We start from the raw sequence: 23,715 nt of genomic DNA, 5'->3' as shown, positions 1-23,715 counted from the left end.
TGGTGGCAGAAGGATGGGGTGAGGGCCGAAGTGCGGGAAATGAAGGAGATGCGGATGAGGGCATTATTGATGACAGCAGAAGGGAAACCACGATTCTTAAAGAAAGAGGACATTTGAGATGTCCTGGAATGGAAAGCCTCATCCTGGGAGCAGATGCGGCGGAGACGGAGGAACTGGGAATAGGGAATGGCATTTTTGCATGTGGCAGGGTGGGAAGAGGTATAGTCGGGGTAGTTATGAGAGTCAGTGGGCTTGTAGAAGATGTCAGTGGACAGTCTGTCTCCAGAGATGGAGACCGAGACATCGAGAAAGGGGAGAGAAGTGTCCAAGATAGACCAAGTGAATCTGAGGGCTGGGTGGAAGTTTGAAGTACAGTCGATGAAATTGATGAGCTCAGCATGGGTGCAGGAATCAGCACCAATGTTGTCGTCAATGTAGCGAAGGAAAAGTTGGGGAGCAGTACCAGAACAGGTTTGGAGCACAGACTGTTCCACATAACCAACGAAGAGGCAGGCATAGCTGGGGCCCATGCAAGTGCCCACAGCTACACCCTTGGTCTGAAGAAAGTGGGAAGAGCCAAAAGAGAAGTTATTAAGTGCGAGTACCAGTTCCGCCAACCGGAGGAGGGTAGTGGTGGTGGGGAACTGGTGAGGTCTATTGTCCCGAAAGTAATGGAGGGCTTTGAGGCCTTGTCCAGAAAGTAGCGGAGGTTTTTCACCTGGAACCTACCAGCCTTCTCCTTCCAACCCTCCCCCCACCTTCTTTATAGGGCCTCTGCCCCTTCCCTCTTCAGTCCTGACGAAGGGTTCCGGCCTGAAACGTTGACTGATCGTTTCCACGGATGCTGCCCGACCTGCTGAGTTCCTCCAGTGTGTTCTGAGTGTTGCTTTACACATTGGTTGTTTGTTAGTCTATGTATAGTTTTTCATAAATTCTATTGTATCATTTTATTTTTCTGTAGATGCCTGCAATAAATGAATCTCTAGGTAGTTTATGGCAACATATACATTAGTTGATAATAAATAAAATCTTTGCACCATTCTGCTAGTCATAGTATTCATTACTACTATGTATACTGTTTACACTGAGCTTCATGTGAACAAGGAATTTCATTGAACCCTGGTATATGTGGCAATAACTAATTTAAATCTAATCTAGTCCAATCCTGAATTTAGACCAATAAAGCACATTGAGGCAGATTTTCCATTATCCTGAAATCATTAGTCATCTGTACTAAACCACGCTTATACTTCCCAAATTCCCAGCACTTCAACATGGCAGAATGGTACATAAGGCTGCCTCAGTACAGCTAGTCTGCTGTACTCATAGGACTAACAGCTGGTGAAGTCCAGACTCATCTGTTGTCACTGTGCAAAGTGTTTAAAAAAAAAGGTAATATAATTCTTTCCCATGAGCCAACATCTCCCATTCATTTGGATATCTACACTATACTTGTGCTAGTTTCGGGGAAGCTTGCAAAATTTCAAGGTGCTTCAACTGATTCCATGAACTTACTGGCAGGTCACAGAAATAAGCAGCAAAGCAGAACATGCTGCTGCCTACAGCAGCACTGGAAATACAGTAGGGAGATGGTTAACTCAAGGGATTAACCCAGGAAAGGAGTCACAGGTTCAGGGCCAGTTACTGTAGTTGAAAACCAATGTAGTGAAAAGAGCACAATGCTGTCAGATATAACTGTGACATTCCCTGCACCCAATCTCCATGCACATTCAAGATGCTGCTGCTGCTGCTGCTGCTACGTGAATCTGAAGCATTCCTGAGACATCACTTGAAAATTATTTGCATATTATCTATTCAGATACATTTTCCAAAATCAGTTTGTTTTGTAGAGTGGAAGCAATCTTTCTCCACTTTGATTTTTTTTCAATCAAACAATAAATTTGTGACTTTATGAACCCATGGTCACCAATGAATATTATTTTTATATATTTTAAAATTTGGTAATTGCTGCGGAACTAAGAGGAACTGAAGTGTTCCAGGGTGTTTTAAGATAGATGATACATTTTCCCTGTCAGCCCATGTAGCTCATTCAAATAGTACTGTCAATATTTTAGACCTACTAATACTGCAATCATAGTAATGTATCACTAGAACCTGGAAGATCCCCAACGTGTACCATTAAATATCAGCTCAACTGCTGAAATAAAGGCAAATCCAGTAATAGAGAGATTATTCTTGACAAAACTGACATCGATATGTTGAAACAAAAACAAGGGGGAGATATGTTCCTCAAATTAGAAGTTTAATGTTTTTCATCAGCTAAAACTTTAAAAACAAACTTTACTGTTAATTTCTTTTAATTATTCTTGAATTCTTTATTTTTGCTCTGAAAATAATGAGTTATTCAAAAATAATCCAAACGCTCTTCAGTTTTTGAGACATCAAAGAAGTTCAGTAGAATTGTGTGGGTGGAGCAACTCCATTGCACCTTTTGAGGCCCTGACACAGCTCAGGGTCAATGAAATAATCCTCAGATTGATCTGAGCCAGGAAAATCGGTCTTCCTTATCTAGACAAGTTTAGAAAACTGTCAAGTTTTGGATGGTTAGCCTGTGCCAATGAAATTTCAGCTACAATCGCAATAGAATTTCATCACATCCACAGAAATTGAATTGGTCCTTTCTCATCATTCTGGACACAAACTCTTCCAAAACTGATTCAAAGCGCGCGCACATGCGTGCGTGTTTCTTTAAATGTGGGTGGTTGCTGCCTCGCCCATCCTTTCAACTAGTGAATTCCAAACCCCAGCAGGCTCTGAGTGGAAATATTCACATTCTATTTCTCATCAGTCAACTACTACAAATATTCATCCTCTGATTTCTTTGTCTCTGTAAGAGAAAGAAATGCCTCCTATAAAGGCCCACCTTTTTATTTCTCAGTTGTCTCTTCCTGGCCTCAATTCCAAAAAATAATGTTTTCCAGTGGGTTGGTGGAATGCAAATAATTGATTAGGGTCGGGATACTTTGTAAGACATTATACAACATTTATATGAAGAACTGCTAAGAAAAAAAATTGAAAGGTCAATGAAACTCATTTATTCATCATTAAAGTATTGCTGATGGAACTGCATCTTCTTCACATTCGTGAAAAATATTATAGTTCCATTATTAATAATGCACTTAACACAGGTTAAACTGGGGAGTACATGCTATTTTCATGTTCAAATAAATACATGTTTTTCAGTATGAATTATCCCTTCAAGGGCCAAGCTTCAACAGGTAAGCTGACTGCACCTTTCCAGATGCTTGAGCTATGGAGGCCACATAACAGCCTTTCCACTTCTTCCAGAGGTATACAGTGACTACAGGCAATGGAACCAAAACCAAAGGCAGAGTTTTCAACCAACATGGCAGCTCGGTGAATCAGAGAATGGTGGGGCAGAATATCAACCACATTTTCTCCTTATTTGTCAGAGCTTTCAAATAAATTAAATGCTTATATATGATGATAGTAATTTATACTCAATGCATTAATAGATGAAACAGGGATCTTGCACAGGAAAAAGAACTTTGACTTACTCTCAATGGGGTCTTCTAATGCTGGATGTAACAATGCTCTTGGAGTGCCATGGTAGAGGTTCAACCTAAAGTTTTCAGAGAGAAAAAATAAGTAGCTATTAACTTTATTTTAGGAAGTTGAATAGCTCTGAGAAGGTATAAATTTATTAAATGTACTGAAAAAAGTACATTGAAATAATTCTTAGTTCCAGTTGGCATTGAAAAATTGCTCCAGGACAACAAGCATCCATGGCAAATTCCAATATCTGACACTGAAGGTGGTTTTTAAATAGGCCTGTAACTTCATGGAGACAGTAAGCCATCAGGAATACAATAATAAAGGCAAAAATAAAGAGGTGATAAATGCCAGATTTCCCTTTAGGAATCCAAGAATGAAAACAAACCAACAAAATCTTAATTACCCAACCTTATCATTTGTCTTAAAGGCACAATGGATTAATACATGATGGAAACTGGTGGGGTCTTCAATTTTCCAACATGGTTATCTTCTATAATCTGTCAATTTCTAATCCATTTCACATGCTGGGAGATGGGAAATACAACTGGTGCCTACCACAACTAGGCAGGCTGAAGGACATAGTTATGAATTTATACTCAGAAGACCACTGAAAAAGACCAATGCATGTTTGTAAATAATTATATAATCCCAATATTGTAACAATAGGTCTACACATTTCACATTTTAATACTAAAAAATCGTAAGTACACAGATGTTCACTGAAATATACTATGTATTAAACTTTAAACTTATTTTTAAATATTACAAACAAGTTTAGCAAAAATGCCTAATTTTGTTCATTTCAAAAGTATAATGTTGTTGTTACTATCATATATGAGCATTTTTATATTTAAAACACTAATTGAAATTCAATGTCAGCTCACCATAATTACTTTACCACTAAATCAAATGAAAAATCAATTTTTCCAACACCAACAAATCATCGTTAACCACTGTGAGCATTGAAATGCAATGGATTTATCAGTTCCCAAATACAGACTGCACAGCAATATTTTAAAACGACAATGTTTAAGCAATGAAGAGAAATATTTCACATAAATTTCACAAGTTTTTCTGTGTTACTCATGAGGTAAGTTCTTTAATTCCAAGGACTGCTAACTTAGGCACCTTGAAGACATCTTAAATACATCAGACTAATTAATTGTATTAAGTAATTTAACAATAATATCTAATCTTTACATGAATCAAGCTCATCTATTCAAATAATTGAAAGTTTAACTAAAAAATATACTTTTAAACTGTATTTTACTCTACAAAAGCATAATTTGTATTTTCTTTGTGCTCTTCAGTCTACCTATAATAAAACCAAAGATTGAAAGATTAATGGAAATAGGTAGGAATTGAGTTGAGGATAGGTTCAAATCAGCCATGATCCTATTGAATGGAGGCAACATGCTTAAAAAGCTAAATGCTCTACATCTGCCCTTAATTTTTATGTGCATAATGCCACTGCAGTCCACGGTGTAATTTAATGGGACAGGAGGAGAAAACATTCATATTGCAAAACAACACTTACAGATGTTCTGAGGCAAGAGAACAGATTTCATCCTACTGCCTTTGAAAGAGAGCTGTAAGCAAAATGAGCAGGCAGCTTTGCCAGCATTGTCCAGCCATCACATGCAAATGACTGCATCACATAATTGAGTTGTACAATTATTGTAGGGATTCTAGTCCTTGACTGGAGGAATTATACACAAGGTTATGAATTAATTTTGTCGGTAAAATAATCGTGGTTGGTGTACATAGTTATCTGAATGTGAATACACTCCATGACTTGAAAAATGGGGAAACAATAAATTATTGTTGTTCAGCTGAATGCCAAGGCATTCATAACAATGAATTAATGCTACAAATAGAGATAAATGATGTGAACTTGTGGTTTTTACAGTTGCATGGTCACAAAGCCAGTCTCAATGCTACAAGGCGACAGTCATGGACTTTGCAAAAACAGCTTATAAAGGAGGTGGGAAAATGAGGAAGAGACAGACAGGAATTACTAGAAAGAAAGTATGGGAGAATGGCATGGAAAAACTCTTTTTTTGTACAGGCCATTAGAGGCTAGCTCTAACTGCAACAGAAATTATCTCATATTCCTCATTTCCCAACAGCTTCAACTTTTACATTTCCAGTTATTGACAATTACACTTTGACCAAAAGGACAAACGAAAACCAAAATACAAATTAACTTTCTAAATTAAATTTGTACATCATATCTTTTGTTTTCCGCACTTCTGTTCTCATCCCAACACCAATTTCCTAGCCACAGCAAAGTTAGGATCTCCCTTGTCCTCAATTTCATGATTCCAGCTTCAACATTAATGGATCTATTAATTCTGCCACCTCCAGTGGGATTCCACCACCAGACACATCTTTGATTCTGCCCCTTTCAGCATAATAAAAAGGACCTTTCCCTCCATAACTCCCTGATCCACTGATCCATTTCTTTTTTCATAATACCTTCCTATATAACCACAGTAGGTCCAACAACTTCCATTTTAACCAAAATCCAGGGACCCGAACAGACCTTCTATAGGAGAAGCAATTCACTTGCACTTTTTTTTTCCCAAATTTAACATATTTTATTGAAAGATCACACTATGGTCTCCTCTGCATTGGAGTAACCAAATGCAGATTTAATGGCTTGATAGTAAATCTCTATTCAGTCCATAAGGCTTCCAGTCACTCATCATTTTAATTCTCTATCCCATTTCCACTCTGGCCTCTAACTTCCCACATTGTCCCATGATGCCCAAAATATACCCAGTGGCCACTTATCAGCCATCTCCTATAGCTAATAAAGTGGCCACTGAGTGTATATTCATGGCCTTCTGCTTGTGTTGCCCATCCACTTCAAGGTTTGACATGTTGTGCACTCAGATGCTCTTTTACACAGCACTGTTGTAAAGTATGGTATTTCAGTCACTGTCACCTTCAGCCAGTCTTGTCATTCTCCTCTGACTTCTTTCATTAATAAGGTGTTTTCACTCACAGATCTGTCGTTAACTGAATTTTTTTTTTTGTTTGTCACACCATTCTCTGTACACTCTAGAGACTGTTGTGTGTGAAAATCCCAGGAGATCAGCAGTTTTGAGGATCCTCAAACAACCCCCCATCTGGCATCAACAATTATTCCAGTCAAAAATCGCTTGGATCACATTTCTTCCCCATTCTGATGTTTGGTCTGAACAACAACTGAACCTCTTGACCATGTTTGCATGCTTTTGTGCATTCAATAGCTGCCACATGATTGGCTGATTAGATATTTGTATTAGGTGGTGTACAGTTTATCTAATAAAGTGGGCACTGAGTACAAGCTCAACAAGCAGTAGCACATCTTCCATTTGGATTTATTGTGAGTCCTGGCCTGAAATGTCAGCTCTTTAGTCTTCTCCATAGATGCTGCTTGACCTGCAGGATTCCTCCAACATCGTGGGTGTCATGTGTAGTAGTTACTGCTGAACTCCTCACACTCCTCCACATGATAAGCAGACCGGCCAAGCATTTCATTGTGCTTAACATTAACATGAGCAACCACAACAACTATATGCATTTAAATATACACTACTAATGTAGTTAATCATCTCTTAGTAAAGTTCTTTACACCAATCTTAATGTTTCTGCAGACTTCCCACAGAACTAACTTGCCAGGATAGTATGGTGGGCAACTGACAAAGATTTAAAATTGTGGATACCACAACAATGAGTAATTATTATTGAGTATTCTGCTGGAGCCTGATTGGAGGGCATCACAAGCTATAATCCGCTTTGTCAAGTTGAAAAAACAGAAGAGAGACTCCATTTTAATTGTCCCTCCTAAACTATTTACTCTTAACTCTACATTTACTCAGGTGTTAATTCTCACAGCGGGAGAAGGATAAATAAATAATTTTTTGATACGTTTGTAAATAAATAAATAGGCAGTAACAGAACATTGTATTCACAATGGCCTTAGGGTTGACTTTGACGGCACAAAACTCCTGTGCTGTGCCAATGGCTTTTGGGACCACCTAGTAAAGGAAGCCATCGAAATAAAACTAGAGGAAAAGATTTTTAACAAAGACAAAAGGTATCACTCTAAGAAAGAACTGGAATTTGATTGTAAACAAGGTTAGAGAGCGGAAACTTGATTGTATGAGGACTAACCAATCAGGAGCAACAGAATAGTGGTATAAATACCACCAGACGATATTGCCATGTGCAGGCAATATCTCTGATGAAGATGGTGGAGTCTGTCATCGAAACATCGGTTATAATCAATACCTGCACCCGGTCGGTGCAGGTATTCATCATATACACCGGGATACCACTAGATTCTTTTTCATATTACCAACTAGTTTTGCATTCCATCAAGACTCCCAGTAACATAATTTTAAACACATGGGTGGAAGTGTCTCTCTTCACTATCCTGTGCTATAATTCAGCTGAGCAGAATCCATGCCCAGTAACACTTAAGTAAACGGAATGAAAAAGATCAGGCAAGTTCTACAAAGCATTGACAATCTAATCTGCCAAACTGCTGCACAAACACAGTAGCCAGAAGAGTCCACAATCAGAAGTAACACAACAAGTTTTGTAAGTCAGAGTCATACAGCACAGAAACAGACCTTTCGGCCAACCTAGTCCATGCTGACATGTTTTTCTGTTTTGTCCTACCTACCCAGTCCTGGACCATAGACCTCCATTCTCCTCTCCTGCATATACCTTAACTGTTGCAATTGAATCTGCATCCATCGCTTCTGCTGACAGACTGTTCCACACTCATACACGTTCTGAGTGCAGTAGTTCCCTCTGAGGTTCCCTTTAAATATTTCACTTCTCACCTTAAACTATGATCTCTAATTCCAATTTCATCCAATCTCAGGGGGAAAAGGCCTGCAGGGTTTACCTTATCTCTACCACCCATTATTTTGCGTACCTCTGTCAAATTCCTCTCATTCTCCTACGCTCCAGAGAATAACGTCCAAACCTATTCAATATTTCCTTTAGGTCTTCAAGTCCCAGCAACATCCTCAAATTTTCTGTGCACTCTTTCAAGCTTGATACAATTTCCTGTAAGCAGATAACCACAGCTGCACACTACACTCCAAATTCGGCCTCACCAACATCTCACACAACTTCAATACCCTAACTCTTGTACTCAATACTTTGATTTAATAAAAACCAAATTGCCAAAACCTCTCTTTATGAGCTAATCTACCTGTGACGACACTTTCAAGTAATTATGTATATGCATTCCCAGGTCCTTGTGTTCCACTGCACACCTCAGTACCATATCTTTCACCATGCATGCCCTAACCCCAATTTGTTCACCCAAGCAGCAACTCCTCACACTTGTCCATCTGTTATTTTTCAGTCCATTTTACCAGCTGATCCAGATCACGCTGCAAGCTTTGATAGCCTTCCTCACTGTCCACTCTGCCACCAATCTTAATGTCATCCACAAATTTGCTGATACAGTGTACCACATTATCATCTAAATCCTTAATACAGATGATAAACAACAATGGACCTAGCATCGATTTCTGTAGCACACTATTAGTCACGAGTTTCCGGTCAGAAACAACCATCTATGACCACTCTCTGGTTAATGCTGAATCCAATTTACTTCTTCCTGAATGCCAAGCAACTGAACCTTCTTGACCAGCCTCCCATGCAGGATACTGTCAAAGACCTTTTTAAAGTCTTTGAAGACATTAGCCTTCCTTATAACTATTAAAAAAAAACTCAACAAGATAGCTTAGACACAACTTACCAGGCACAAATTCATGTTGACTATCCCTAATCAGGCCCTGTCTATCCAAATACTTACACAGTGCCTTGAAAAAGTATCCAGCCCCCAACCCTTTGTTTACATAAATGAGTCTTACAACCAGGCATTTTAATCGATTTAACTGAGAATTTTTATTTGTGAATCAATGCTCCTCCCCACCCCCCCCCCCACAAGAGCAGAGCCCCAAAACAGGAAAAATTGCAAAGCATGAACAACTAAAAATCCAAACTCTGAAATGTCAGCAGTTCAAAAGTATTCATCACCCTTTGCTCAGTACATAAGCACCTCTCACAGCTATTACAGCCAATTTTTGAATAAAACTCAATCAACTTTGCACAACTTGATGGAGCAAGATTTGCCCATTCCTCCTTACTCAAGCTATTTAACATTAGTCAGACAGCGGCAGTGGACAGCAATCTTGAGGTCTTGCCAGAGACATTCAATCAGTTTAAGGTCAGGACACTGACTGGGCCACTCAAGGACATCAATTTTCTTTATTTGAAGCCACTCAATGCTTGCTCTGGCAGTGTGCTTTGGGTTGTTGTCCTGCTGAGAAACAAACTTCCCCCTCAGTTTAAGTTTTCTGGCAAGGCCTGGCAAGTTTTTAATCTAGGATCTCTCTGTATTTAGCAGCATTCATCTCCTCATCAATCTTGACCAGATTTCCTGTCCCTGCTGCTGAAAACAATCACTATAACACGATGCTACCTCCACCATACTTTATAGTAGGGATGGTGCTATTTGGCTGGTGTGCTGTTAGATTAGATTAGTGTGCCACTAAAATAGCATATCCTTTCCCATCAAACCAACCAACACACAAAATGCTGAAGGAACTCAGCAGGCAGGCAGCATCTATGAAAAAGAGTATAGTCGACACTTCAGGCCGAGACCCTTCAGCAGGACTGAAGGAAAAAAGCTGAGGAGCAGAGTTAAAGGGTGTGGGGGGGAGGGGGAGAGAAACACAAGGTGAAATCTGAAAGGGGAGGGATAAAGTAAAGAGCTGGGAAGTTGATTGGTGAAAGAGATACAGGGCTGGAGAAGGGAGAAGTCTGATAGAAGAGGAAAGAAAGCCTTGACAAAAAGGGGAGGCATGGGTGAGCAAGGAGATAAGGTGAGAGAGGGGAAAAGGGATGGGGAATGGTGAAGGGGAGGACATTACTGGAAGTTCAAGAAACCAATGTTCATGCCATCAGGTTGGAGGCTTCCCAGACATAATACGAAGTGTTGTTCCTCCATCCTGAGTGTGACCTCATCACGACAGTGGAGGCCATGGATAGACATATCGGAATGGGATGGGAAGTGGAATTAAAATGGGTGATCACTGGGAGATCCTGCATTTTCTGGCATATGCTCATATTTGGATATGATACATGACCTACCTATTCTTTTGCCTCAGTTAATTAGACTATGTTTGAAGATGCAAAACATACATTTAAGATCTGCCCCATCTCTTTCAAAGCCATGGATAGATAACCGCACTGATCTTCAACAGGATCAATTTTGTCCCTTGCTATCTATATGCATTTAACATATCTGTGTATATAAAAGCCCTTAGGATTCTCTTTCACCTTGCCAGCCAGAGCAACCTCATGTTCCCTTTCAGCCTTTCTGAGTTCCCTCTTCAGTCTTCTCTTGCATTTCATACACTCCTTATTGTTCCATACCATATTTGTCTCAAGCTGGCTACACTTGCTATGCACCTCCTTCTTAACCGAGGCCTTGATATCCCATAAATATCAAGGTTTCTTAAAACTGTAGCCTTGCTTTTTATTCAAACAGAAACTTACGAATTCTGTACCCTCAAAATTTCACTTCTGAAGGCCTCCCACTTACCAAGCATCTCTTTGAAAATAACCTACCCCAATCTATACCTACCACATCTCTTCTGATGCCATCAAAATTGGCTTTTCTGCAATTCAGAAGCAAGGACCAACCCTGTCCTTCTCCATAATTATGTTGAAACCAATGGAATTATGATCACTAGATCCAAAGTGTTCCCCTACACATACTTCTGTTACCTGCTCTGTCTCAGTCCCCAGGTGGAGATCCAGCTGGGACCTCTAAATATTAAGGAAACTCTGTTGAACGCATTTGACAATTCAATTTAAAGTTCTATTCCAACAAGTCCTTTGGGAGTATGGGAGCCCCAGTCAATATGCAGAAAGTTAAAATTCACCTATCATCACAATCTTATCTTTATGCATATATCTTCCATCTCTCTACAAATATGCTCCTCTAAATCCCAAAGACTATAACGATGTCTATAACAAATTAACTTTTCTTATTCCTTTCTTATTCTTCATTTCCACACATTGCCTAGTAGAAGGGCCATCTAAGCCTCTCTAAGCAATGCTGTGACTTTTTGTTCTGATGAGTAATATCTCCCCCCTCTATCTATAGTACTGTACAAAAGTCCTAATCACCCTAGATTTTTTTACATAAATTTTTAATGATTTTTGTCTTCTGCAATAGAAATGAGCAATTTTTAAGATTTCTAATCATTATTTTCATTGAAGAAAGTAACATATCATGTAATAGACCACTTTTCAAATAAAACTTAATTTGTAAGTACATAGCCCAGTGCTCTGGACTGACGAGTCAAAATTTGAAATTGTTGGCTCAAACAAGGCAGCTTGTCTGTAAAGGAGCTGGAGAGCACTACATGGATGAGTGCCTGCAGCTAACAGTGAAGCATGGTGAAGGTTCCTTGCAGGTGTGGGGCTGCACTTCTGCAAATGGAGTTAGTGATCTTGTCAGAATTAATGGAATCCTCAATGCTGAGAAGTACCAGCAGATATTCAACCAACGTGCTATCCCATCAGGGAGGTGTCTGATCAGTCCTAACTTGATTCTGCAGCAAGAACATGACATAAAGAACCATCTTCAGTGAAAAGAACCACCAGGAGTTGTGCAACAGATGGTACGGCCTCCACAGAGCCCTGATCGCAACATCTAGACTACCTGGGGTTACCTGGAGAGACAGAAGCAAGCGAGGAAACCAAAATCTTGCAAAATAACTGTGGCAAGTTCTCCAAGATGCTTGAAACAACTTACCAGCCAGTTTTCTTAAAAAACTGTACAACACTGTACCCAAGAGAATTGATGTGGTTTTAAAGGCAAAAGGGTGGTAACACCAAACACTGATTGGATTCAGTGGGGTTTTTTTTTAACTATTCCCTGCTCTTTATAGTAAATTTTTTTTAGTATTTAGAAGCTTTTCGTTTCATTTTTTAAAAGCATCTTTGCTTTACTGATTTTTTTTTTAACAAGTGCATTAAGACTTTGGTACAGTGCTCTGGAACACTGTGCTGCCAGTACAAAACCTTACATTATACTCTATCTGCCACCTTCTTTCCTACCATTTACAACTTCTTTATACCCTTTACAGATATTCTTCATCCTCCTTACAATTCACTTTCCCACCTAGCCTTGAATTGTCTATCAGCAAATCTGGAACTGTTGTACTCTGTTGTTCCAAAAAGTTCATTAATGCAAATTATAAATAGCTGAGGGCCCAAGTCTGATCCTTGCAACAACACACCACAAGTAATGCTTGATATGTTGGTATGTACATATTTAAGTATTTCTCACAGGGAGGTATACAAATAAAGATTAAAGGAATATTGCAAACAGACAGGGACGTCAAGTTGAGGTCATAATCAAATCAGCTGTGATATTATAAATGGTGAAGGAGGCACAAAGATCCAAATAGCCTTGTTCTTTTCATAACTTATGCATGTAACCATATCCTCAAAACTTCTTTCTCATGCTAATGTTGCTGTCAACAATTTCACTGGGGTGGCACAGTTTATCAACAGTATCAGTATATTAGATTCATGTTAGTGAACAGAGAGCTCAGTCTCTGTGTTCCTTGCCCTGCTCCTGACGTGATGATCAGAGTTGTATACTGAAGATACTTTATACTTTATTGTCGCCAAACAGTTGGTACTAGAACATACAATCATCACAGATACTTGATTCTGCGCTTCCCACTCTCTGGATTACAAATATTAAATATTTAAAATAGTAAAAAAATTAGTAAATATTAAAAATTTAAATTATATATCATAAATGGAAAATAGAAAAATGGAAAGTAAGGTAGTGCAAAAAAACTGAGAGACAGGTCCGGATAATTGGAAGGTATGGCCCAGATCCGGGTCAGGATCCGTTCAGCAGTTTCATCACAGTTGGAAAGAAGCTGTTCCCAAATCTGGCCGTACGAATCTTCAAGCTCCTGAGAGTTCTCCCGGAGGGAAGAGGGACGAAAAGTGTGTTGGCTGGGTGGGTTGTGTCCTTGATTATCCTGGCAGCACTGCTCCAACAGGGTGCGGTGTAAAGTGAGTCCACGGATGGAAGACTGGTTTGTGTGATGTGCTGCGCCGTGTTCACGATCTTCTGCAGCTTCTTTTGGTTTCAGATAAGTTCTGTACATATTGAAGATGTATCATCTTCTCCCACTGTCTGCATAGATGCAGTTCAGAGATACCTTTCATCCAATGACTTTTAACTGTCCACTTATAACTTGTTGCAAGTTCCAATCAACTTCCAAGCTTTAGTCAGATTGAAATTGTCCATTAGACACCAAGCACATGGATCCCGAGGGGCCAGAGCAACTTTCATCAAGGAACAGTAGTGATAGAAAGGTATTCACCACCTGCTCCTGTCTCACCCCTCCCCCTCTCTCCTTTATACTGGCTATATCCCTCTCTACTCTTAGCCCTCTTGCAAGGCTCCAACAAGAACCACACTGACAGTTCCTCCTGCCCCCCCACCCCCCACCAAAACATGCTAAGCCATGAGCCCTTATTTAATGTAAGAAGCTTTTATGTGGTATCTTCTAAAGTGCCATTTGAAAAAAAAAGACTACATTCACTACGCAAGAACCAAGATCAGCTCCTTGGGAGGGCACCAAAGGAAAATTTCTACGTATGTAAAGAGAAGTCACTACAAGCCATTTTCTGTATGTAGCTGGATAAGCTTTAAAAAAAAAGGCAATTACGAGCATAGTTAATAGAGCAGACATTTGTATTATCATGGGCTGGCATCATCAATGCTGAAAATTAAACCTGGTTAACAAAATTACTTGAAATTACTAAAGATCAGAAGCAGATTTACTATCACTGACATATGTCATGAAACTTGTTGCTTGGTGACAGTGGTACAGTGCAATACATAAAAATGTTACAAACTACAATAAGAAATATTAAAAGAACATAAATAGTGCAAAGAAAGCAAACTAGTGTGGTATCAATTATGAAATCATTCAGAAATCTTACGGTGAACAAAAAGAAGCTGTTCCTGAAATATTGAGTGTGTGCCTTCAGGCTCCTGTACCTTCTCCCTGATTGCAGTAACGAGATGACCATATCCTGTATGGTGTGGCTCCTTAATGATGAATACCACTTTCTTGACCCGACTGGCATTGAGTACAAAGTTCTTGTTGTGACACCACTCAACCAGTCGATCTATCTCATTCCTACACACATCTCACCATCTGAGATTCTACCAGCAACAGTGGGTTCATTGGCAAATTAATAGATGATGTTTCAGCTCTGCCGAGCCATACAATCATGTGTGCAGAGAATAGAACATTGAGCCAAGCAAGCATTCTTGAGGTATGCCTGTGTTGAATGTCAGAGAAGGTAACATTATCATCAATTTCCACTGACTGTAGTCTCTTGATGAGGAAGTCAAGGAACCAGTTGCAGAGGGAGACAGAAGCTCAGGTTTTGAAGCTTGTTGTTAAGACTTGAAGAGATGATGGTGCTAACACCAAGCTGTAATTGATAAACAGCAGCCTGGCATAGGTATTGGTATTGTTCAGGTCATCTTAACCCAAGTGGAGAGTCAGTGAGATTACATCCTCTGTAGATCTGCTGTGGCAGTAGGCAAATTGCAGCAGGTCCAAGCCCTTGCTCAGGCAACAGTTAATTTGAGCCATGACCAACCAGTTCCAGCACTTCATCAGTAGATACAAGTGCTACCAGTAATAGTCATTGAGCAACACACATCAAAGTTGCTGGTGAACGCAGCAGGCCAGGCAGCATCTATAGGAAGAGGCGCAGTCGACGTTTCAGGCAGAGACCCTTCGTCAGGACTAACTGAAGGAAGAGTGAGTAAGGAATTTGAAAGCTGGAGGGGGAGGGGGAGATGCAAAATGATAGGAGAAGACAGGAGGGGGAGGGATAGAGCCGAGAGCTGGACAGGTGATAGGCAAAAGGGGATACGAGAGGATCATGGGACAGGAGGTCCGGGAAGAAAGACGGGGGGGGGGTGACCCAGAGGATGGGCAAGAGGTATATTCAGAGGGACAGAGGGAGAAAAAGGAGAGTGAGAGAAAGAATGTGTGCATAAAAAAGAGTAACAGATGGGGTACGAGGGGGAGGTGGGGCCTAGCGGAAGTTAGAGAAGTCAATGTTCATGCCATCAGGTTGGAGGCTACCCAGACGGAATATAAGGTGTTGTTCCTCCAACCTGAGTGTGGCTTCATCTTTACAGTAGAGGAGGCCGTGGATAGACATGTCAGAATGGGAATGGGATGTGGAATTAAAATGTGTGGCCACTGGGAGATCCTGCTTTCTCTGGCGGACAGAGCGTAGATGTTCAGCAAAGCGGTCTCCCAGTCTGCGTCGGGTCTCACCAATATATAAAAGGCCACATCGGGAGCACCGGACGCAGTATATCACCCCAGTCGACTCACAGGTGAAGTGATGCCTCACCTGGAAGGACTGTTTGGGGCGCTGAATGGTGGTAAGGGAGGAAGTGTAAGGGCATGTGTAGCACTTGTTCCGCTTACACGGATAAGTGCCAGGAGGGAGATCAGTGGGGAGGGATGGGGGGGACGAATGGACAAGGGAGTTGTGTAGGGAGCGATCCCTGCGGAATGCAGAGAGAGGGGGGGAGGGAAAGATGTGCTTAGTGGTGGGATCCCGTTGGAGGTGGCGGAAGTTACGGAGAATAATATGTTGGACCCGGAGGCTGGTGGGGTGGTAGGTGAGGACCGGGGAACCCTATTCCTAGTGGGGTGGTGGGAGGACGGAGTGAGAGCAGATGTACATGAAATGGGGGAGATGCGTTTAAGAGCAGAGTTGATAGTGGAGGAAGGGAAGCCCCTTTCTTTAAAAAATGAAGACATCTCCCTCGTCCTAGAATGAAAAGCCTCATCCTGAGAGCAGATGCGGCGGAGACGGAGGAATTGCGAGAAGGGGATGGCGTTTTTGCAAGAGACAGGGTGAGAAGAGGAATAGTCCAGATAGCTGTGAGAGTCAGTAGGCTTATAGTAGACATCAGTGGATAAGCTGTCTCCAGAGACAGAGACAGAAAGATCTAGAAAGGGGAGGGAGGTGTCGGAAATGGACCAGGTAAACTTGAGGGCAGGGTGAAAGTTGGAGGCAAAGTTAATAAAGTCAACGAGTTCTGCATGCGTGCAGGAAGCAGCGCCAATGCAGTCGTCGATGTAGCGAAGGAAAAGTGGGGGACAGATACCAGAATAGGCACGGAACATAGATTGTTCCACAAACCCAACAAAAAGGCAGGCATAGCTAGGACCCATACGGGTGCCCATAGCTACACCTTTAGTTTGGAGGAAATGGGAGGAGCAAAAGGAGAAATTATTAAGAGTAAGGACTAATTCTGCTAGACGGAGCAGAGTGGTGGTAGAGGGGAACTGATTAGGTCTGGAATCCAAAAAGAAGCGTAGAGCTTTGAGACCTTCCTGATGGGGGATGGAAGTATATAGGGACTGGACATCCATGGTGAAAATAAAGCGGTGGGGGCCAGGGAACTTAAAATCATCGAAAAGTTTAAGAGCGTGAGAAGTGTCACGAACATAGGTCGGAAGGGATTGAACAAGGGGTGATAAAACAGTGTCGAGGTATGCAGAAACGAGTTCGGTGGGGCAGGAGCAAGCTGAGACAATAGGTCGGCCAGGACAGGCAGGTTTGTGGATCTTGGGTAGGAGGTAGAATAGTCATTGAGGCAGCTCTCCCAGCTCTGCTTATACAGCAGTATTACGGATGCTACTTTGAAGCAGACGTGAATCTCCATCTGAAGCAGTGAGAGATTGAACATTGGTCCTTGAACACTCCAGCTGGTTAGTTGGCGATTTTTCCAATGCCCTGCCAGCTACATCTTCAGGAACTGATGACTTACAAGCATTTGCCTCTTGAAAGATATTCTGCTTCTGAGACAGGTATCACAGGTTCATCAGATGCTGCAGGGATTTGCACAAGTATACTTTTATTCTCCCTTTCAAAGCATGCATAAAGGTGCTCAGCTCACTGAGGAGTGAAGCATCACAGCAATTTATGATGTTAGGTTTCGTCTTGTAAGTAGTAATGGGCTGCAAAATCTGCCACAGTTGGTTTATGTCCGATTGTGTCTCTAACTTCACTTGGAATTACATATTCAGTCTTATGACAGCCTTCTGTAGATAGTACCCGAACCTCTTGTAGAGTTCTGGATCACCAGTAAAGAACGCATAGATCTAGCCTTTAGCAGACTGCGACATGGCAGTAGCTTGTCACAGACCTCTTCAAGTTAGTCTGGTTTAGGTACCCCAGAAATGGACACGGAGGTATCGGTGTGACTGACTCGCCTGCTCCTCTAGTGCCCAGCTCCTCCAGTGCCAGCTTGATTTTACCCTGGGGTGAAATATACACTGCAGTCAGGATGACAGCAGAAAACTCAATCAGCAGATAGAACAAACTACTTGACCCCCAGATGTTCCAGGTTGGGAAGAAGGACTGAGATAGAACCTCTTCGCCTGTGCACCACAATGACTTAATCATTAAATAGATACAGTTGCTTCTGTCTTTTCTGATGCCTCTGTCCAGCCCATGCAGTGGAAGGAGAAGCCCTCAGGCTGGAATGCCGTGTCCAGGGTGCTGGGGGTGAGCCATGTCTCTGTAAAGCAAAGTATACAGCACTCCTTTCTGGTACTGCAATCTTGCTCAAAGGTCTTCAATTTTATTTTCCAGAGACTGTACACTAGGCAGAAAGATAGTAGGAGTGGGGCCTCAGAGCCCTGTGTTATAGTTTTATCTACAGCCCAGCTAGTGGACACCCTTTCTTTAACAATGAAAACTGCACTTGTGTAACACCTGTGTAGTACCAGTCTAATCATGTGTGACTAGTCGTCGCACCCTTTTGAGAAAAATCAAATTACACTAGGTGCTAATAGGCCATCAGGAGGTTCTAAGTAACAGAAGGAGACAGTGAATAGTAAACACACACTTCAGGAGATAAAGTTTGTTTATGAGAACAATATGTACAAAATATCTACACAAGAACAATTCAAAATTCCAACATTCTGTTTAGGTTCCAAATCTCAGATATCAACAAAAGCCAAATTCCTGTTTAGTCAGAATCAGAGACAGTCATTAGAATAACCTTAGTTATTCAGATTTGTCTAACTACTTAGATCTAATGTTACTCCCTATTTAAAATTTACAGACTAAACTTCCCTTTTTACTTATCCCTAGTTAGTTAGAAAACCAAATACAATTCCTATTCTCAAGTATTATAGTTAACTTCAGTTTCAGTTCCAGGCAGTATATCTACAAGTTTAAATTCAAAAATTATATATACACAGTTTAACTCATTTCACAACAATTCTCCAACATCACAACTTTTAAACAAAGTAAATCTCACCCAGCAACTTAACAAAGTCTTTACAAAAATAATCAATTCTTGCAGAAAATCAAATTTGGATTCTTCGAATAAAAATAAACTTGTACATCCAACCATATTAAATCCTCTGCGTCATTACACATTTCGTTCCTGCGCTGGTTCTTCATCATGGGTGCTCGCCATCTTGTTTCCTGGTTCATTGGAATGAAGTAGTTTATCATCCACAATAAGTCAATTCACAAGGGTGCTGCGGAGCAGAGCACAAAAAAAGATGCTTGCAGAATCCCACCTGAAGGAGACCCCGTTGTGAGAAGTGCTTTGTGCAGACAAATGGTTCCAAGGATGAAGTGCCAGTATCCCCAACTTAGACCATTTCAAATGAACTGGCGTCTTTCATGCAGAACGTGGCTTCAGCACACAAGTAATCAAAGCTCCAACATTTATGAGCACATTTAGACTGGTTTAACTGTAATGGGGCCTTCTCGCTCTCGCTCCCCCCCCCCAATTAACTGTTTGTTAAAGTTGAAATATCTGTAAATGCATTTCCACTTTGATTTTATGCCAGTGTAGGATCTGTTATTTCCTGGGGAATGATAACTTTCCATGGGGCAGCATTTATAAAGCATTCACCATTATTTCCGATCCATTATTGGAAAATTCCAACTTTCCTGTTTGGTTGAATCCGAATCATCATTCCAACCTTGGACGTATACTGGTTATTGAAGGTGGTCTTCTCACCATTACCCATGCGATGCAGAGTCCTGTAGCTAACAAGCCAAGTTTGTAACGAGCCACAGTGAGAGGATTACACTTGTAATTGGACTCACCTCTAACACTTCCTCTGGAATTCAATTACTCAGGAGTGGGAATTGTTCAGGGACTTTACAAGACTACATCTGTAGGTCAGGTCTCTATCTGAGGATAAAAGGATTCTGCTGGGAAGTTCAAAACAGGATAAGCCATGAAAGACTGAGATTAGGAGAAATGTTTTTACCAAAGTGTTCTGAACCTGAGGAATTCCCTGCCACAGAAGGCAATTGACACAAAATAATTAAAGATATTCAAGAGTTAAATATTATTCACGCATGTTAAAAAGTGTAGTAATATATTGTCATTTATGGAAATTTTATTAGGTGACAAAAAAAGAAAATGATCAAAAATGTCCGTTCTTCTGGTTGACAAAAATGTGATGAGATTACAGCGGAAGGCTCAGCTTCCACAAATTTATATATTCACTAGGATGAAGGCAGCAAAGGTCCACTCGCCTGGTCCAAATTACAAGAGAGTAGACAATGGAAATTAATTAAGTCATATCAGTTTTACAATGGAGTCCTGATAATTTAATTGATGACTTTTCTCGTGGAAGGAGTGAAGATGCTAGAGGGTCAATTCTGGCAAAATGATAATTGATGAATGTTCAGAGAAAAAACAAGCAACAACAACAAAACCAAAAAGACACCTCAAAAGTACAATCTTATAAAGAAAATGAATACATGAACATTAAATTATTGGTGTGCTTCCTGGGCAAAGCATGGTACAGACCATCAGCCAAAGCTGATTGTATAAAACAAAATAAAAGAAACATTCAAATAAGTGACCCAGTGATGCAAGAACTTTTGAAAGAAGATCATCTCATTCAAGGATCTTTACCATCAATGCTGGTCTTGCTGTTTTAGTTACTAAACACAGCAGGTATATAGGAACTGATACACCCAAGTCTGTACATATTTCCACCATTTAGAGTATTTATCATTGCAAAGTGCCTCTTACCTTTTATTATACAAAATATTTGTAATTATCAAGATGCTCACGTTTCATTCATATACAGAGTATTCCTTGAACCTTACTACTTTAGTGTAAAACCCCATGATAACCTTAAATACTGACCTTTTAGCTTTTTGATTTCTATCTGCATCTGATGCAAGCTTCTGTCTGTTTGGTATGTGAAGAATTCCAAATCCACATGAGAGAATCTGTTCACTTCCTTCACGCTTCTTTGCAATAGCCACCACCTCCACAATTATCACAATGTGGGTGCAGTTTAGGGATGTGTGGAAATAAACAGCCTGAAAAACGACACAGAGTGATGAAAAGTATTAAATATCACATTTCTCTTTTCAATCCTTTTCCACTATCTCTTCTGCTGCCTGCAATGGCTTATGGCAAAAAATCTTTCCAACTATTTTTAAAAAACATTTGAGCAATTTGTACAGATGTAAATATCATTATTCATTTTCCACTATTTTATCATTTGGATTCATTTTAAAAATTCTCAATCAATGTTGGCAATGCTGAGGAATGGACCGTTCTCTGCATATACCAATAAGCATCAGAACTTGATCAGGCCAAGATTCCCGAGGTGAAATTGCCCAGAACCACCCTCAGTAATGAACCAACTTAAACCTTAAAAAAAATGTCACTGCATCAGTTCAGTATATCACATGAACCATGCATCCAATTTCTATTCAATTCAAGGCTATGTCACACAATGGTTTACAACTGAAATTAAACCCAAATTTATTTACTTCGGATGTTGCATAGCATCAATCATAGGTAGCTGGTGGAAGTTTGCTAAACTAGCCAGTACTCATACGTGAGTTACTCTTTTTCTTCAAATCATACTTTGAAAGAAAATTAAGTGTCACTGATAGTACATCATAGTCCACAACGACAGTGCATTCTCACCACATTTTGGAACCTCTAACTAAATTTTTTTTATATATATATATTAAAAAATTTAATTTTTTAAAGATGGAATATAAGGACTCAATTAATACAATTAACACATATTGAAAAAAATTAATTCAAATACATTAATAAGTCCAAGAGAAAAAAAAACACCTATCCCAACACCATCTCCCCGCATTTAGAAAAAAGGAGGGAGGAGAAAAAAAACATAAAAGACAGAGGAGAGAGAGAAGAAAAAAAAGAGTAGGCATCCAGCTCTCAGAGTCAGTTTAAAATGCAGATTAAAGAAACTAGCTTATAATAAGGGATATATTAATTTTTAAAAATTAAAATAAAGAAATTAAACAATCTGGGCATTTAAGTAATCCAAATATGGTTGCCAAATCTCAATGAACATAGTGTATCCATTCCCAAGGGTATAAGTAATCTTCTCAAGAGGTATACAACTTTGCATTTCTTTACTCCAACAATCAATATGTACAAGAGAATCAGATTTCCATGTTACCGCTATGCATTTCCTGGCCACTGACAATGCAATTTTAATAAACTTGGATGTATTCCTGGGGAGGTTAACTTTCAAAACTGCTAAGTTCCCCAGAAGAAACAATTCTGGGTCTAGAGGGAAATCCATCCCCAGAATCTTTCCCAGTACCTCCCCCAGATCATCCAAAAAGATCTCAGTTTCGTGCATAGCCAGGTGGAAAGCAAAAAGGTACCAACATCTCCGCCACACCTGAAACACATATCAGAAATTTCTTGTTTATTTTTACTGTATGTATTTTTTCAGGTGTGAGATACAAATGATTTAAAAAATTAAAATGTATCATTCTGTATCTATAGTTGATAAGAGTGGTAACACTATCCAAACATAGATGTGACCAACATTGATGATCAATTACAATGCCCAAATCCGACTCCCATCTCTCCCTCGATCTTTATGTACCAAGCTTTGGGCATTGGACCTGGAATAAAGAATACATATTAGAAATAAATTTAGTTGTATTTTCCTTTTGAATTAGAATCTCCACGTCTGAGCACCTTGGTAGGGCCAATGATGGACCCAAACAGTCCCTCAAAAAAGATCGTGATTGGAGATAGCAGAAGAATGTGTGATAAATTATATTTATTTTTAAGTCACATGATGTTGTGCCATTGATCGGGCACTTCCCTGAATAACTCCTACAAAAACTTCTTCACAACCTGTTTATAAGGCTCTCATAGAACTTCAATAAAAGCAATGGTTAAAAGGACAAGTCATGGAAATCCTACTGCCGCTATTGCTGCCGACCTTGCACTCCCAGAATTTAACTTTCCATTGATGTCAATATAACCAATCATTTGAATTTTCTTTAAAAACTGCATATACTGGAAGCTTGAAGTAAAAACAGAAAATTCTGAAAACATTCACCAGATCAGGCAGTATCTGTGGAAGGAGGATCAGAATTCACAAAACCTGTGACAAAAGTTCCAGAGAAAAGAAAGGTTGGTAGTGTAAAGGAAATGTTTGCGATGGGGTGCAGAGCAAAGTTGCCTGGGTGACAAACTGCTTTAAGAGTTGTCTAGAGTCATGCAATTGTACAGCATAGAAACAGGTCCTTCAGCATACTGTGTCAATGCCAAACAATTTGCCTATCTATACTAATCCCTGTTGCCTGTATTCATATTCCTCTGTCTTGTTCAGTGAAGTACCTGTCAACATGCCTGTTAAATGGTGTTACTTTTCCTGCCTCCACCACCACCTCTGGCAGCTCATCCAGATACCAACTACTGTGTGAAAATTTTACCTTTCAAGTCTTCTTTAAACTTCATCCCTCAGCTTAATTTACTAATTTTGATCATCCCTAGCATCAAAAACAGACACCGGTTATCTACCATTCAGTCACCTCTATTTTATATACTTCTGTCATATTACATCCTGGCTTCCTTTTCTACAGGCAAAACAAACTTAGCCTATTCAATCTCTTCAATAACTAGAGCACTCCAGTAGAGGTCACGTCCTTGTAAAACTTGTTTGCAACCTTTCTAGCTTACTCATACCCTTCCTGTGGTATGATGACCAGAACTGTACA

The 23,715-nt window shown here is 40.0% G+C and overlaps 1 protein-coding gene across 2 annotated transcripts in view; it reads right to left on the bottom strand.

Moving 5' to 3' along the window:
* Positions 1–23,715, bottom strand: part of nphp4 (nephronophthisis 4) — a 427,697-nt gene that overhangs the window by 340,331 nt on the left and 63,651 nt on the right. For both annotated transcript variants that reach the window (XM_063033463.1, XM_063033464.1), the window contains exons 3-4: positions 20,846–21,024; positions 3,540–3,604 (exon numbers count right to left, since the gene is read on the bottom strand). In XM_063033463.1, the coding sequence (XP_062889533.1) occupies positions 3,540–3,604; positions 20,846–21,024 (244 nt within the window). The remainder of the gene's footprint in view (positions 1–3,539; positions 3,605–20,845; positions 21,025–23,715) is intronic.

Source organism: Mobula hypostoma, chromosome 25, assembly GCF_963921235.1.
Source record: "Mobula hypostoma chromosome 25, sMobHyp1.1, whole genome shotgun sequence".
Taxonomy (NCBI): domain Eukaryota; kingdom Metazoa; phylum Chordata; class Chondrichthyes; order Myliobatiformes; family Myliobatidae; genus Mobula; species Mobula hypostoma.
Note: the sequence above shows the minus strand (reverse complement) of the source record. Positions and strands in the feature narration are given on the sequence as shown.